At 34.4% G+C, this 18,056-nt stretch overlaps 1 protein-coding gene, 1 non-coding gene and 2 pseudogenes across 2 annotated transcripts in view; 2 read left to right on the top strand and 2 right to left on the bottom strand.

The window, feature by feature from the left end:
• Positions 1 to 8,263, top strand: part of LOC109022151 — an 82,717-nt pseudogene extending 74,454 nt beyond the window's left edge.
• On the bottom strand, positions 4,225 to 4,306 carry TRNAS-AGA. The gene has a single exon. It is a non-coding gene; the product is annotated as a tRNA-Ser (tRNA).
• On the top strand, positions 5,282 to 8,114 carry LOC108980985 (annotated as a pseudogene).
• A 9,607-nt stretch (positions 8,264 to 17,870) lies between the features above and the next one.
• Positions 17,871 to 18,056, bottom strand: part of LOC108980977 (late embryogenesis abundant protein 1-like) — a 31,310-nt gene continuing 31,124 nt past the window's right edge. Inside the window, exon 3 of the mRNA XM_035683445.1 lies at positions 17,871 to 18,000. Coding sequence (XP_035539338.1) covers positions 17,923 to 18,000 — 78 coding nt within the window. The 3' untranslated portion in view covers positions 17,871 to 17,922. The remainder of the gene's footprint in view (positions 18,001 to 18,056) is intronic.

Here is an 18,056-nt window from a genome sequence, read left to right as displayed (position 1 = left end):
TTGCGAAACTCGGATTTGGAGGTCAATAACAGATTAATCCCGGTCAGAAGGAATTATCCCACAGAGCAGATGCCGTGTGTGCTGAATATAACTGGCGTGGAGGTCACAAGGACCACACGGCCCTCTCATCGCCTACTGAGTTGAAAGACTCCCGACCAAGATGAAAGACTCATTTCGTCTTATTTAGTTGTTGTCCACGATGTCGTTTAAGTTGGTTTTTTAAGTTGGTCGTTCAGAATAATCACTCAATCTAACCGCCTAGAGCCTGGTCACCAAATCTTCGCGCCTTCTGGCCGCGAGTCTCCTAGCCTACCTAGAGGTAAGTCTTCTTGCCTGCCGAGAGGTAAGTCTTCTTTGCTGCCCACAAGACAAGGCTCCTAGCCCAAATCTCATCGGCTCTCTTTAGATCTCGTTGCCTCTCATCGGTCTAGATCCGTAGTCTCTTCTTTTGTACCAAAATGCTCTCCTTTTACACTAAATCACTAAATCTTCTCATTCCTTCAAATCCAAGAAAATAAATAAAAATATGTAGAAATAAAATAACATCAATAGTATTGAAGAGAAAATGACACTTGTCGTAAATGAAAGAGTGATAAAATCACATAAAAATAGCATTTATCACATGGAATTTATAATTTGATTGAGCTCGGTTACGATGGTCCCCAACCTTCATTCGGTAAGCGGTTCTCAATGTAGAAATCAACTCTGAGATGTTCTGATTATTGGCGGTATCTTCGTCATTGCTAGAGATTTTCAGCTTATCCTGTTTCAGAAGAAGGAAACTTGGATGTTTCAGTCAATCAATTTTCAGGAAACATCCCTCCAGTACTAGGGAACTTGAGCAAACTCACAAAGTTGATGCTGTGTGTGAATCATTTATCTGGTCATATTCCTCCAGAACTCGGAAAACTTACATCCCTTTCTGGCTTATGTCTCTTTACGAATAAACTCAGTGGCTCCATTCCTAGAGAAATGAATAATATTCTTACATCTCTGCTTTTCTAGTGGCCGAGAACAACTTGTCTGGCTATTTACCACCAAACATATGCGCCTAATGGGTTACTGGAACGCGTCGCTGCTAGTGGAAACAACTTCGTTGGTCCCATTCCAAAAAGTTTAGGAAACTGCATGTACCAACTTAATCCGGTTTCAGGTCCAAAGAAATCAACTGAAAGGTGACATATCAGAATTTTTTTGGCATATGCCCACGTTTGGTTTACATCGATTTGAGTCATAACAAGTTGTATGGTAAGCTGTCGATCAATTGGGGGGCAAAGCAAAAGCCTAACAAGCTTGAAGATCTCATAAAATAGAATTTCAGGTACAATCCCAGTTGATCTTTATAAAGCAAGTCAACTTGGATATCTTGACCTGTCCCGAAATCAGTTCGTAGGAAAAATTCCAAAGGAATTGGGGGCCTTGAAGTTACTGTTCCCTCTTAAACTGAATGAAAATAAACTTTAAGGCAGTATTCCAAGGGAAATTGGAGGACTATCTGAGCTTACTCAACTCAACCTAGCAGCTTAACAATTTAAGTGGATCAATACCCAAGCAGTTAGCACAGTGCTCAAAACTCTTGGACTTGAATTTGAGCGTGAACGGATTTTGGGAAAGTATTACCCCCCAGATTGGCAGTATACGCTCTCTCATGTATATTGATCTTAGCCAAAACTTGCTCGCAGGAGAGCTTCCACGGGAGTTTGGATAATTACGCTACTTAGAATTATTAAACCTCTCCCACAACTATCTGTCTGCCTCGATACCATCAACTTTTAGTGAAACTTTAAGCTTGACATGGGTGGATATATCATACAATAGATTGGAGGGTCCTCTTCCTGACAATAAAGCTTTCAGAAAGGTGCCAATGAGAGCTCTAGAACATAATAGAGGTCTGTGCGGCAACAAAACTGCTCTGAAGGCTTGCCCCTCGTTGTCGAGCAAAAGACCTGATGGAAAGATAAGCCTCCGAGTTGTTATTTTGATCACTGTTATTCTATTTGGCACTGTTTCTTTTTTATATCACTGCAGCAATCTACTGTGCTTGCTTCCAGAATATGAGAAAGCCAGATCATGAGCCAAAGGACGCAGAAAATGAAACTCTGTTTGAAATTTGGAGTTATGATGGGAAAATGGCACATCAAAGCATTGTTGAAGCGCAGAAAAATTCAACCCAAGACATTGCATTGGAGAGGGAGGATCTGCAAATGTTTATAAAGCATAGGTGTCAACGGGTCAAGTTTTTGCAGTGAAGAAACTTCACCAATCTGAGGATGGAGAAGTGGCCAACCGAGCCTTTACAAGTGAGATTACTGCTTTAACAGAAGTGAGACACAGGAATATTATAAAGCTTTATGGTTTTTGTTCACATATAAGATACTCAGACCTGGTGTATGAGTACTTAGGACGGGGAAGCTTGGGAAAGAGTATAAGTAGTGAGGTGAAAGCAATGCAGTTCGATTGGATCAAGAGGGTTAACGTGGTAAGAGGTGTTGCCAGAGCTTTATCCTACCTACACCACGACTGCTCACCTCCAATTATTCATCGAGATATATCAAAGTAACAACATTCTGTTGGATTTGGAATATGAGGCTCACATCTCCGACTTCGGCACAGCCAGGATTTTGAAGCCTAACTCATCCAATTGGACATCATATGCAGGCACCTTTGGGTATTAGGCTCCAGGTAAGCTTTTCAAATACTTGTGATCATGGACTCACCCATAAATATTACATAGGTGAATGGACAAGCTGTTGCTGCTCTCAAACGCTAGTGGAAATGAACCATGTTCAAATTTCTACATATTGAGAATTAAAATCTTATTTTATGATCAAAGTATATAACATATATAGATGTGCTGAAATGTTCTTTGCAGAGCTTGCTTACACAATGGAATCGAATGAGAAGTGTGATGTATACAGCTTTGGGATGGTAACATTGGAAGTGATGATGGGAAGGCATCCGAGCAGTTTCATCTCCTTATTATCATCATCATCAACGACAACAACTACCCAGAATATAACACTGAAGGAAGTGTTGGACCAACGCCTCTCACCTCCTAGAGGTCGAGTAACTGAGGAAGTGGTCACCATTGCTAAGCTAGCGTTTAAATGACTCAACGCCCACCCACAATCCAGGCCAAGCATGCAACAGATCTCTCAAAAGCTATCAACTCGTAGACCTAGAGCCCCTCTGTCAGAGCCCCTAGATGCCATTACATTAGGAAAACTATTTGATATCACAACTTTAACTCCCTAAAAGAGATCACTATCTTTCACCTGCTATAATACATCTCATGCAAGTCATGATTTTGCATCTCATGTTCTTTTATCAGATATGTATGTATAATTATATCTTGTACTTTTATCTTTGTTCTTTCCTTCTATTGTATTCTTTGATCGAGTGTTTTGTGGCATTTGATGTATGTGTATAAATATATATATATATATATATATATATATGCTTAACATGTATTTTAAGAATTATTGCAAAAATTTAATAATTTTTAGCCACTTCAATTGATGTAATGGTCAATTCTAAGAATTAATAATTTCAAAAATTTAATAATTTCGGATGCCATATATTTTAAACGATGTAATGGTCAATTCTAAGAATTATTGCAAAAATCTCTTAGCCACTTCAATTGATCTTGGAATTAGAATCCAAACATCTTAAAGAGGTTATGGGTTATTGGATTTGGACGGGGTCGAATATTCTAGGCCTGGAAGCTCCAAAAGTTTGATAAAATAAATTTTTTTATTATTTGATGAAAGATTGATTCCAAAAAATATTTCAATCCATTATGTCTGTTTGGATAGTGAGATGAGATGAGATGAAATGAGATGATTTTATATAAAAGTTAAAAATTAAATAAAATATTGTTAGAATATTATTTTTTAATATTATTATTATTTTAAAATTTAAAAAAATTGAATTATTTTTTATATTTTATATAAAAATTTAAAAAATTCGTAATGATAAAATGAGATGAATCCGTTTCTATATCAAACATTGCCTTATTTGTTGGAGAAGTACCCGTGGACACCTTAATCGGCATTCCCCAGGGAAAAACTGAAAAACAACATTTGGACTTTGGAGTTCAACATAGGGTTTAGATCTACTTTTAAGGTTTAAGGGAGTTGACTAGGACTGAAGTTGTCGTGGCAAAGCTTTTCCAACGAAAAGGGTTAAGCTGAATTCGCTGCAAAAGGCCAAAGAGCAGGGAGGCGTGAGCAGCAGGATTCGAACCTGCGCGGGCAAAGCCCACATGATTTCTAGTCATGCCCGATAACCACTCCGGCATGCCCACCGTCGATGTTTTGTAAGCACTTTAAATTTAATTTCACTTCTGTTATATAACCTTCTGCGTAATTACTAATTAGAGTGGAAAGTTATTCTTCCTTCACGTTACGATTAATCGGAGTTGAAGAGGGAGGGTATCTAGACAAAGACTCATTGTAAGTTCTCTCATTCTCCTTCCAAAGCTTTGTTGACGAGCTTTCCCTACCAACTATATAAATCATATTACTCTTTATTTTGAACTGACAAGATCTGTTGGAACTGACTGATGGCTTTTTCTAGATTTCTCTACTGGCTTTCGTTTGTTTCCCGAGAAAACATTTTCCCATAAAGTTTTATGGTACAACAGTATTTTGGGTGTGTTTGTTTTGATTGGAAACAGTTCCTCCGGAATTTTCTGGGGAAAAAATATTTGTTTGTGTGATAGCTTCTTTATTTTTTCATGCTCCGTTGATTGTTCATCATGTCTTCAATTGGCATTCTACTGGAGCATGTAAACCGGGGGCTCTTTAATATTTGAATGGAATTTTAAAGTGTGAAGCTTCGCGAAAATCTTGTCTTACATTTTCAGTTTGCTTTGAAGGCAATTATCTCCTTTCCCTTGAAGTTCATAGTTTTTTATGCGATAAACTTTTCTCGATGTTAAAATTGTGACTGAAATTCGCCGTGTGAGCTGAGCCTTGGAATTGTTAAGCAGTTTCCAGCGGCTGGATAGCTTGCCTTAGCTTCTTTTTAATGCAATATTTATCACTTGAAGATTTTACCTTTGAAAGTAAAAGTTCAAGATCGCTTATATTTGTTGTCAATTCTAGTGCTTTAACAGTCAATTTGTCGCTTGTTGCCTATTATACTATTCATCAATCTCATTGATGACTGTTTGATAGGGAATTGAACTGAAAATGAAATTTTGTTCTCCACTAGTCTGTTTCAAATGAGTTAGTTACTCTGAGCTTCATATGATTATATCTATCCTTAATTTATGAAGCACCTCTTTGCTTTGAGTGGTTTTGTATGAGACAAGAACAGATAAAGAACCCAACGCTACATTTTCCAAGAGATGTTAAGTTTCTAATTACTTATACATTCTTAATGTTTTCAACTGTAAATTCCTAGATTAATGTGCTTAGTAATTGGCAGATGGGGGAGCTTGTAACTGAGAAGCATGTCCAATACATTTTGTCAGTTGAAAAGGTATCTCTCGTTTATGTACCTTTTTTATGTTATTTAAGTACATCTTTAGTTGCTGACATGACTCTATTTTCATTTATACCAAAAATTCATGTTTCTTGCACTCAAGAGGAAGGATGACTTTATATCTGTTGCAATGGAATATCTGAGAATGAATGGGGCATACTGGGGATTGACCACTCTAGATCTTCTAGGGAAGCTTGATGCTGTAGATGTGGATGAGGTTGTCTCATGGATCATGAAATGCCAGCACGAATCAGGTTTTCATAGATGCTTACTTTTCTTACTTCAATCAAATGCATTGTCAAGTTGCATTCTGCTATGTATATTATGAGTGAGAAACTGTTGGGTGATGCCCCCCCCCCCAAAACCCCCTCAAACTAGAAAAAAAAAGTAGTACATCTCTTTGATGTATTTGATTTTTCGGATGGTTATAGCCCAAGACTAAGTAATGATTTACATTACAAATAAATAAAAATAAAAGAAAGAAATATGGAGATGACTATAGTAATGGGGTAGATGACAATACATTCGGTTTTGCAGGTGGGTTTGGTGGTAACATTGGGCATGACCCTCACATACTGTATACTCTAAGCGCTGTACAGGTTTTGGCCCTTTTTGACAAACTAAATGTTCTTGACATTGAGAATGTGACTAATTGTATCCTTTGTCATACAGACTGCTGTATTTTCTGAGAAATTCTCCACATCATATCATATCAAACAATACTTTATTTTTCTCAAAATTTGCTGTAGCTACAATTATTACAACGATTGCAATTTTTTCTACATTCAGGTATCCAAGCTAGTTAACTCAAGCTAGTTAACTTCTAGTTTAAAGTTGTGTATCTTGTTGATATTCCATGTTGGGTGTTGTAAAATAGCATGTATCTTCGTTTTCTTCTTGCTAAATATTTAATTCAGATATTGCTGGATTGCAAAATGAAGATGGATCATTTTCAGGGGATGAATGGGGCGAAGTTGATACACGGTATTCTTTCCACTGCTGCTTTATTATTTGGCATCTCATGATTTTGGATGTTAGCATCTTTGGTTGAATAGTTTTACCAAACCGAGACTGTTTCCTATAGGTTCTCTTACATTGCTATATGTTGTCTCTCAATATTACATCATTTGAATAAAATCAATGTGGAGAAGGCAGTGAGCTACATCGTGAGTTGCAAAAATTTGGACGGTGGATTTGGATGCACACCTGGTGGCGAGTCCCATGCAGGTCAAAGTATGTTAGACATTTAACTTAACAGTCTAATTATGAAGTTTTCTATTTGACTTGTACGTTATAAATCAAGTGTGTGTTTTACTTCCATTGTCTTCTTTATTTCTTTGTTAATTGTTATCTTTATCTGGTGAAAAATATGTTCAGGTTTTGCATCTGATAAAAAATGCATTGAGCTTATTCTCAGAAGTCTTGCTCATTTTTCAGATTCAATTGTTGTCTATCAACTGTGAATTTTGCAATTTGCCTCTTGGTTACCCAAACCTCCATGCTTGATAGAAGCTCCCCACCTCCCTCCCATTTCTTTTGTTTCTCTCAATACATTGAAGTGGAGGTTGCTTAGGCTTGCATTCAGCAAATGAGTTGAGTAACAGGCCTGCTCAAGCTCACTTGTTTATCAAATATGCAACGTTGTGCAAGCTGCTTCTTGAGCTGGTCCTAGTTGAGCTTGACTGGTTCAACTTTTCAAGAGTAAAAATTAAGCCTTATTCTTAAGTTACCTGAGTGCTCCCTACCGAGCTAAGCCTTTTCACTAATGTTAGAAATTTGCGAGTCACTCAAATGCTTGAAGCACTTCATGCCATTTTACAAAATGGGTAATCTTAAGCTATTTGAACTAGTAAGTTGATTTGACAGTGTTGAATATAAATCAATTCAAGGTGAAGCTGATTATTAGTGGTAGATATTAGTGTTCACCTACAGAATTAAATATTTGAACAATTACGCCCTTGTGTGATCTGGATATCAAATTTCGACCTGAAAATATTGCTTTTGGTTGTCTGCATGTTGAACCCAACAGTTACATTCACAAACTCTGTGATATAGTTTCTCAAGATCCTGTTAACAATTTATGCCTTTTTAGTTCTCTCCATGTCAAATCTAGACGTGGAATCTAGTGAAAATTTTGTGTCCTCTGCAGTTTTCTGTTGTGTGGGTGCACTTGCTATAACGGGATCATTGCATCATATTGACAAGGACCTTCTTGGGTGGTGGTTATGCGAGCGGCAAGTTAAAGCAGGGGTTCTTAATGGCCGTCCTGAGAAACTTCCTGATGTAGGTGTATATAGAAATTCGAGACTTGGTCTTCCACTCCATGTTTGTAGTCTTCCTCACTAATTTTGTTACATCACTTCAGGTTTGCTACTCATGGTGGGTTCTTTCTAGCTTGATCATGATAGACGGTTCATTGGATCGGCAAGGAAAAGCTTGTTAAGTTCATCTTAGACTACCAGATCTTACTCTTACAGTGGCGGTTTCTCTCTTCTATTTATATTCATTGTTTATGTGGTGCTTTCCAATCCGACATCGCTAGGAAGCTAATTGATTATGTGTAACCGTTTTGGTTCCATTAATTTTCCTACACATGATTTTGCTCCTTTATTAGAGATTCCTTGATTTTACAATCAAAAAGTCGTCCATGTTTGTTGTTGCAGGACTATCACTTCTTGAATATCCAGGATTGAAAGCAATAGATCCAGCTTATGCTCTCCCCGTTGACGTTATAAATAGAATTTTCTTTGATGACTGATTCTTTTAGATTTCCTTCTACATTTGGTACTTTTTTGTTTCTCTAATAATCTATATGTGAACATTGCACTGCAAGAAAAACGGTCTATTGCAGTGATTTTTTGTCTGCTACAAATAATATCACCGCAATAACCAATTATTCACGGCGATTTTGTGAATCGACGCTGCTTCGAAGGGGCGCTATTTAGATTTACCTTCTACATCGATTTTAAAGCTATCTAGGGTGGTTAAAGTTCGCTACAAAATATATTTTACCCATCTGTAACGATTTTAATGATAAGTCCGGCGAATATAAGCACCGCAAAAGATGAAAACCTTTTGGCGACGCACAATTTCCCTGCAATAGTGTTATAAGATACAAGGCGCCAAAAGGCCAAAAATTCTGCTTTCCCCTTCGTCGTCCCCAACTTTCTTCTTCTCCATTTCCCTCTAGTTTCAAATTAATTGCCGCCCACTCAAAATTTCTAGGGATCAACTTCCACCGAATGAAACCACTACCATCGCCACTGCTCCAATCCCGTGATTCGAGCGTAAGCAATGTACGTGACTCCACCCCATCGAAAACCACTAATCGACATCTTCCTCAGTTTACGCCGAGTCCGCACCAGTGAAAAAAGTCTCAATTTTTTGACACCCTAAGGCTTTGTTCTTTATCATCGTGGTCCCGTTTCCTAATCGAAGTGGATTGGAGTCGATTTTCCGTCCCATTCGTCTCTTGATCCCCTCGGCTGGAGTCGATTTCCCGAAGGTAATTTACTATGTTCTATGTCTTTATTGTTCTTAATGAAACTGTTTGGGTCAAGTAGAAATATGTTAGGGTTTTGAGAAACATACACATTTGACAATCCCGAGCGGAGGAAGTGTTTCATCATGTTTCTCAAGAATATTAATTTTTGTATGGCTTTCTTCGACTCTGGCAAACTTCATAATTGTGTTGCTAATATGATATTGTCACTTCATCAGAAATATTTAATTTTTTTTAGTTTGAATTTTACATTTAATATCACTGCTCCCCATTTAAAATAAAATTGATAGACACTATAAGAAATTTGACTTTTAGGAACGAAATTTGTCAGGGACGAAATTTATTTCATCCCTAAAAGTCATTTTTGGAGACAAAATTTACCTTTCGTCTCCAAAAATGTCTGAGCTACTAAATTCATTCTAACAGAAAAATATCCATTCGAACAAGATATTTTGTGACGAACAAAATAGTCTCAAAAAAGGAAAACTGTTCGAACGGAACAAAATAGATTTAAACATGGAATTAATGTCTGTTCGAACAGTATATAATCTGTTCGAATAATAATATTGGCTGGAAATTAATTTATTTTTCCCGGGGTAAGTTAACAATCGTTCGAACTTAAATTTCTTTGTTCGAATGGATAGAGATTCAATTAATTTTTTTTATTAGTATGGATTTGTGAATATATTTTTTCCATTAATTTGTTATCATTTTCAAAATATAAAAATGTGTATATATTATATATTATGATTTGCGGTGAGTTAAAATATTTAGAAATTTAGAAATTACTTTTATGTAATTAACTTCAAAACTTTATAATGATTTCTTTTATGTTAAATTTATATAAATAAAACTTTAAAGATAGTATCATTTTTTATATTATCATGAACGGCAAGTAAAATGGAAAAAATAAACAAAGTAGTAAACACGAGAAATAAAAACTATACATTAATTACATCTCAAATATATAATGTTCAATACAACATAAAAAAGTAAAATAATAATTAAAACGATCATAATTATTGATTCCTTAGTATATCAACATCCTCTTGCAACATTTTAATAGATCCTTCCAGATCCTTACGCTTCTTCATGATGGGCTCAATGAACTCCACAAACAGAGCTCGTATCTGATCCAAAATAGCCCCAGGAGGCTATCTCTCAACAGCGACAGCACTACTAGAAGCTGGATTTGTGGGAGGATCACTAGGCTATTCTGGTGCAATCTTTCGCAAGTGCCCCTTGCTCTTGCTGAATGTGATCTTGTTAAGGGGCCCTATCTGTGTCGACCATCGCTAAGTGGCCGACACTGTAACCCCCGATCGGAGTAGGAGGTTAGATATCAGCAATGCAAATGGTAGACTACCTCCACTGGAAAAGCGTGACTCCGATCGAATGCGGAGGAATAAATACAATGCCAGATCAATTGGATCCCCCCGTGCTATCCGCAGCAAAAATCTGGCTCAATCGATTCCGAAATCAGTCTTATGTTTTTTCGGATCGATGTTATAGCTAACAATCAAATTAAGCATTCTAAAAAATCCTATACAATCAGCCTGTCGGATCACCTTGCTCCCATCATATGGAGGAGCCGATGGGTCTCGCACTAGCTGACGCACCTAATCGTCTGTGAGACCATCATCAGGTAGATCCTCATCCTCACTACCATCTGAAGTAGCATCCAAATCTACATTCGAGGCTAGCATAGAGGATGCGACCGATGTGTAAGAATCAGATGGTGCAGCCGCTGGTCCCCGTGTAGCCACTGCAGGATATGCGTCGGCTATACGGGGAATGTTAAGGAACTCAGCAATAATGTGGGAAGAGAAATACTTACTCCCCGGACTGATATGGTGTAGAACAGAGCATTAGTGCTAAGTTCTCCCATGGCATGGTAGAACTCACGGACCATCTCTGGATATGCAATCCCTCGCTGCTCACAGGTCGGTATCCATCCCCGCTCGGTGAAGATGGACTGTATGCTCCGTCCCTCCCATGAAAGATCGGAGAAGTCAGACAAAATGACTTCACGCTCGACAAGTGTAGGCCTCGTCTCCGGAGCATGAGCTGCTAATCCAGTACTTTGGCTGGGCTGATCTCTCGCATGTTTTCTTCCGCTGAATGCCATTGATATACTGTTTAACTATAATGAAAGTAAGAATATAATTAACCATAATATTTAAATTATATTATTGAAGAATTATAGTATATTAAACTGAATTGAAATAATTCATTCGAACAGAACATAGTCTGTTCAAACTAGAAAACTCTATTCGAATGGACTGTTCTGTTCATTCGAATAGAGTTTCTTTGTTCATTCGAAAGAATTTATTTTGTTCAAACAGAAATAATGCTGTTCGGCAACTAAGAGTTCGAACGGACTAGAGTTTGTTCGAACGGAAGAAGCCAAACAGCCATGGCTGAGTCGACTCAGCCCCAAACTGAAAAATTTCCTATCTAGATGTTATCCTTTGTTTTAATCAGTAGAAATGATTAAAGAGTGAAGCACAATCATTTCTACCAATTATTTTGATGTTATTTCCACGGAATACACCAAAATGGGTGGATTTCAGAAATCCATACCCCCAAACACATCTCATTCGTGTACAAAACTAAACAATAGAGGTGGAGAGTTGACCCATACCTCTTAGAAGTTCAAATGTGGGGTTCCTACGGCGGTTGAGTGGCGGTTTTCGCGGCGGAGTTAAGAGGCGAACTCGAAGGCTCTCGGTGGTTGCTGGTTCGAATGAGAGAGTTTTGTTTCATTGTATTCGAACTGGGTCAATAATGACCGTGGCGTCTCGTTCGAACTGGATAAAGATCCGTTCGAACGGTTATTATATTAATACATTTATAATTATATTACTAATAATAATATATAATAATAATAATAATATTACAAAGTACAAAGTACAAAAGTATAAAAATGAAACTAATAATAGTATTATAATACTTTTAATTAATATATTTAGTATATTATTTTTAAATATATTGTTTCTATTATACTAAGTACATACTAAGAGCATTAACATTGGATTCATCATTTTCACCTTCAAAATTTGATGAAAAGTATATATTTTCCATAAACTCAAAACCTCCTTATCCATAACCCTACATTGAATTAGCCATTGAATTCATCAAAATAATAATATAATATGATTTTTTTAATAATAATATTTTTAATTTATTTTTTTCATATTTTACAATTATACTAACTATATGTTAATTAATAATTTAATTTGATACTTAAATTATTGTTTCCCAATTTAAATATATTGTGTCTCAAAATTGGGAAACAATAATTTAAGTAAATAAATGTAGATATAGTGGATATTAGCTATACAGCAATTGAAGATGAATTGGAAAGCACAATTCGTTAAAGTTTCATCATTTAATATTTGGTGAATCCAATGCAGTGATTTTAAACATGAATTCATCAAATTTTGAAGATTGAACTCATTTAACGAGTCCAATGCCAATGCTCTAAGTACTTAGTATAATTAAAATGGTTGAATTATATAGGTACTATATATAAGTTATGATAATTATACTCCTATAGTTTATATAATATTATAACACTAATTATAGTTACTAGTTATATAACTGCAGTGTAAGTATTATATATAGTTACTATATAGCTATAATAGTTATTAACTATAATAGTTATACATTATATAGCTACTACATTGTAAGTATTATATATAGTTACTATATAGCTATAGCTATTATAAGTTATGATAATTATACAAGTTAACATAATTAATATAAATATAGATATAGTGGATATTAGCTATATAGCTACTACAATGTAAGTATTATATAGTTACTATGTAGTTGTAGCTATTATAAGTTATGATAACTATACATCTTAATATAATTAATATATATATAGTAGCTATTAGTTATATAGCTACTACAGTATAAGTATTATAAGTTATAATAACTATACAAGTGAAAATAATTAATATATATAGTAGTTATTAGTTATATAGCTACTACAGTATAAGTATTATAAGTTTTGATAACTATACAAGTTATCATAACTACTATAGTTAAAATAGTTACTATAGCTACTTCAGTGCAAGTATTATAAGTTATGATAGCTATACAAGTTATCGTAACTATAGTAACTAGTTACTATTATAAGTTACTATAACTATAGTTATTATATTTTATATCACAAGATAGTAAGTTATATAATATATAGTGCAAAATTAGAAGACCAAAAGTGTATATATATATATATATATATTAATAAGTACTATATATTAATAGTTAGTATATAGTATAAGTATTATATTAACTATTAGACTTGTAGTAAATTATATATTATCAATTATAATATAAAATAGTTGGTAAAATATATAGTTATTATATAGTATATAATATTAAAATATTTTGTGATTGGTTCGAACCCAATAACGTCCCGTTCGAACGGTGTTATCTCGGGGAATGTGTTTGGAGGGAAATTTCGCGCCAAATACTCTGAATGTTTGTTTATTCGAACGTCAAAATTTGTCATTCGAACGCTCTGGTCGAACAGTGTTACGAAAATTCCCTTTGAGCTGGTCTACATTTGAAGAATATGCCAAGGAATATTCTGATTTGTTAGTTCGAACAACAAAATGATACGTTCGAACGTGAAATAAATCGCGACAGATTTGCCGCCTATTCGAAATTTTCCTGTTCGAATGGGTAAATTTTTAGTTCGAACGGGACTTCACAGATTCATATACCTGAACTTCCAGTTTATTTTCACAGTTGATGAATGTTTAATAGGAGGCAGAGCACGGCTTTGTGATTGTGTGTGTGTGAGAGTGTTGTGGAGAGAGAGATACTCATAGACTTAGTGAGAGAAGGGATTCTTGAGAGAGAGAGGAGAGGTTCGAACAAAATGTATGTTTTTGTTTCTGTCTTTTTGTATTTCAAGTTTCATTAATGTTAGTTTATTGCACATGATTTAGGTTTTCTCATAATGTGTTTTCTGCTTACATAGGTATTGTGGATTGATACTTTTGTTTAGATTGCTTAAATTCAAGGTAATATTTATAATTTTTAGATTTTTGATAATTTATAGTTTTTAAATAATTATGTTAAGATGCATGTTGTATATTTGTGTTTGTGCAATCCCATTTAAAATGGGCATTCTGGCAATATACATCTTATGAGATTGTGATTGTGAAAATTGTGTTTTGTGGCAAATGTTTTCTCTGTTTCGTGTCTGGAATCTGGGTTTGTCCCGTTCGAACGCTATAACGTTAGTTTGAACAGGATCCTGTGGGAGTAAAATATTGTTCGAACAGAATCCTAATATAACAAAAATTATAAAATTATAAGATATAAAAATATAGATTAATATAATATAATTACAAAATATTATGCACTAAAATTAAATTAAAAACCTAAAATATATATATTAACATAACAATTGTTAATAGTTAAATTAATGTATAAAACTTATAACAAATTTAATTAAAAAGTAATATAGTATAATTATAATATAGTATAATTACAAAATATTATGCACGAAAATTAAATTAGAAACTTAAAATATATATATAACATTGCAATTGTTAATAGCTAAATTAATGTATAAAACTTATAACAAATGTAATTACAAAATAATATAGTATAATTACAAAATATTATGCACTAAAATTAAATTAGAAACTTAAAATATATATATAACATAGCAATTGTTAATAGCTAAATTAATGTATAAAACTTATAACAAATTTAATTAAAAATAATATAGTATAATTACAACATATTATGCACTAAAATTAAATTAGAAACTTAAAATATATATATAACATAGCAATTGTTAATAGCTAAATTAATGTATAAAACTTATAATAATTGATATGTCTCCCAAACGCAAAGCAACATGTGTGTCATCCCCATCCATTATTGACTCCCTGTGTAGTTCATCTGTCATCAATAGTGAGCCAACATCACCAAACCCAGAATAAGGTATTTTATCAAATTAGATATCATATTTTATGCTCAATTTAAGTCATATATCTATAAAATAAATTAATTTAATTAAAAAGTTATGTTTTAATTGTTGTATATATAGCTGTTGTAAGCAAGCGTCGAGGTAGAGGCACTACAAGGGGTGTCTGCATAGAGAAAGTAAGAAAATTTGGTAAAATCAAGGTTGATATTCATGATGATCACACCAGTGGCTCCGGAGATTCGGCAGCATGGCTTGCTTCTTATGTTGGTACACTTACTCACACGTATTCACCGATTGCTACATCCTCTTGGTCTAAAGTTCTCCAAGATGTGAAAGACCATATAAAAAACTGATGTTTGGTAATAACCTACATCTCAAACAACTAAGTATACAACATGTTACTTTCAAGTTGCTTTGTATTTGTAGTAATTGTTTAAATTTTCCAAATGATGAGTTTGAGCTTAATTTTGGCCAAAGAGAGGATCGATTAATGGTTGAGGAACTGATGTCGAATGCATTTCGGAGGTATAAAGGTCGATGTCATGCACATTATAAAAAGTTCAGTACTACAATAGAGGCGCGCCAAAATCCATTCCAAAATATTCCACCAAACGAATGGGAGAAAGTTTGTGATATATTTGAAGATCCTGCTTATCAGGTAATATCGATGCTGTCTTTTTTTAATAATATATTACAGATGTATTAAACAAATAGACTAATATTTTTTTTCTTTTAGCAATGGTGTACTGTGAACAAAGCAAATAGATCAAATTTAAAGATAAACCATCATGCAGGTTCTCGATCTTTTCATCGTTTTTCTAACAAAATGGTAAGTTATTTTAGTGCTCATTAAATATTAACATATAATACACATTTTCTGATTTAAATTCTAATATAGATTTTCCTTTTACAGAAAGAAGAAAGTCTCACTAACTATGATTTGACCCAATTGTATGCTAAAACACATAAAAATCGTGATGGTGCTTGGGCCAGTCCTGAAGCAGAGGCAAATTATGTAAGTTTAAGTTTTTTTAATTTCATTGTCTCGTAATATTTTTGTTACTTATACTAATTTTAATGTTTTTGTTTTTGTAGGACAAGATGATATCTCATAAGGAAACTGCTGCGGATCCATCTGATGCATCATCTGTCAACAATGCTCAGATCCTTTCTCAAGTTCTTGGATCACGTTCTGGATATTTGAGGGGTTTAGGACGTTGCGTAAAACCATCTTCATCATCATCATCAGCCTATTCTCGAGCCAAATCGAATGACAACAAGACTAAGAAATTGGAGGAAGCAGCACTTGAGATAGAACGATTGAGGTCCGAGAAAAAAGGACTGCTGACTCGATTAGATCAAGCAGCGGATTTGAAGGCAAGATTAGAAGAGAGGATGCAGTTGAATAAACAAAAAATGTTTGAACAATTACAATCAATGATGTTCCAAAACTCTATGCCACCACCATAGTCTTCAAATTTATCTTTTCTTTAATTGCATTTATATTATAAAGTTTGCACTACTTTGAACAATTGATGTTTGAATTACAATATGTAATATTAGTATGATATTTTCAATTAAATTGTGATCTGTATGATTAATACAGTTCGAACGGTAAATTATCATTAACACATTCGAACCAAAACAGACTCATTCGAACAAAAATAACCCATTCGAACGACAAACAATATATATGGACGTTCAAACAATAAATTATTTATTCGAACAACATTTATGTGCAAAAACCCATTCAAACGGATATAATTTCTGAAATTAAAATTTATGTTCAAACAGACATAAGTTTTGTTCGAACACAAGTCGTTTGAAAAATTTATTAGTTCGAACGCATAAAAACTGTTCGAACACCCAATTCGTTCGAACAGAATCAAATATGGACATTAGTTCGAATTAATATTTCATATTGTTCAAATGGACGGCTCCGTTCGGACTGATAAATATTCCATTCGAACAATATATTGAGATGAAATCGGGTCGTCTCAATAAATATTATCTGTTCGAACGCTTTCGACTGGATTCGCCCAATTTCATCTCTAAAAATGATTTTTTGAGACGAAATTTGATTTTCGTCTCCAAAACTTTTTGAGACGGTCTTTCCGAGATAAATTTGAAACAAAATTTTTTCATTTCCAAATCTAATTTGGGACGAAAATTGTGTTTTTTGAGACAAAATATTTTAGAAACACAATTTGTTGTAGTGAGATGTTCTTCCCACAAGTGTTGCTGCCTGCCATCTTGATGTTGCTTGCATCTCTCGCATCCCGGTAAGATCTAATGACTGCTTAAATCTTTTAACTAATCCTCCAGCCAGTTACAAAAGTTCATTGTTCAACTAATTTTTCTAGTCATAATCTTGCAAAGTGTGATCTTCGGATCGATATGTATTGCGGGTCGAGTAGCAACTACCAATTTGAGAAGGTTCCTGCCTTCCTGATTCTGTGTTTTTTTAATATTAGCATATTTTGGAAGTGGAAAATGTTGATGTAATGATACTTTAGCCATCTATAAGTAATGGCATTTTTGGGGATCCTTATCCAATATTGGTCTAGCTAGGCTGTAGCTTGGGGATCCTTATCCAATATTGGTCTAGCTAGGCTGTAGCTTTTTTTGCAATTTTGATTAGATGCATGCATGCGTTTGCTTTCCAATCAACAATATATAATATGCTACATAAACTGGTGTTTGCAGGGCAAATTACGTAGCTATGGCTATGCATGTAGAGAAAGCTAGATCAGATATAAAGAAGGTGATGCAAATTAAAGCTTCTTATTTGCATTAATATTGTAATTAAGCCTTTATTACATCTCCCATATGGCTATGTATGAATTGAAAAGGAAAACGAATGGAAAACAAAAAAGGAGAAGCTTTATTACAAGCCACCCAGAATCTTAAAAGATATACTATCACAACAATGGACTATGATATGTAGATGTTGGATCTTCTATTATCAACATTACTTGTCACCCACTCCGAGTGTGCTCTTCACGCTGTCTACAGCACCCTGAGCCATGTGTTTCATCTCTTCTCCTTTCTGAAACCAATCAAATATATATACAACGTCAAGATATGGCCTAGCTCCACAAATAC

Source organism: Juglans regia, chromosome 12 (genome assembly GCF_001411555.2).
Source record: "Juglans regia cultivar Chandler chromosome 12, Walnut 2.0, whole genome shotgun sequence".
Taxonomy (NCBI): domain Eukaryota; kingdom Viridiplantae; phylum Streptophyta; class Magnoliopsida; order Fagales; family Juglandaceae; genus Juglans; species Juglans regia.
This window is presented reverse-complemented; position numbering and strand designations above follow the sequence as displayed.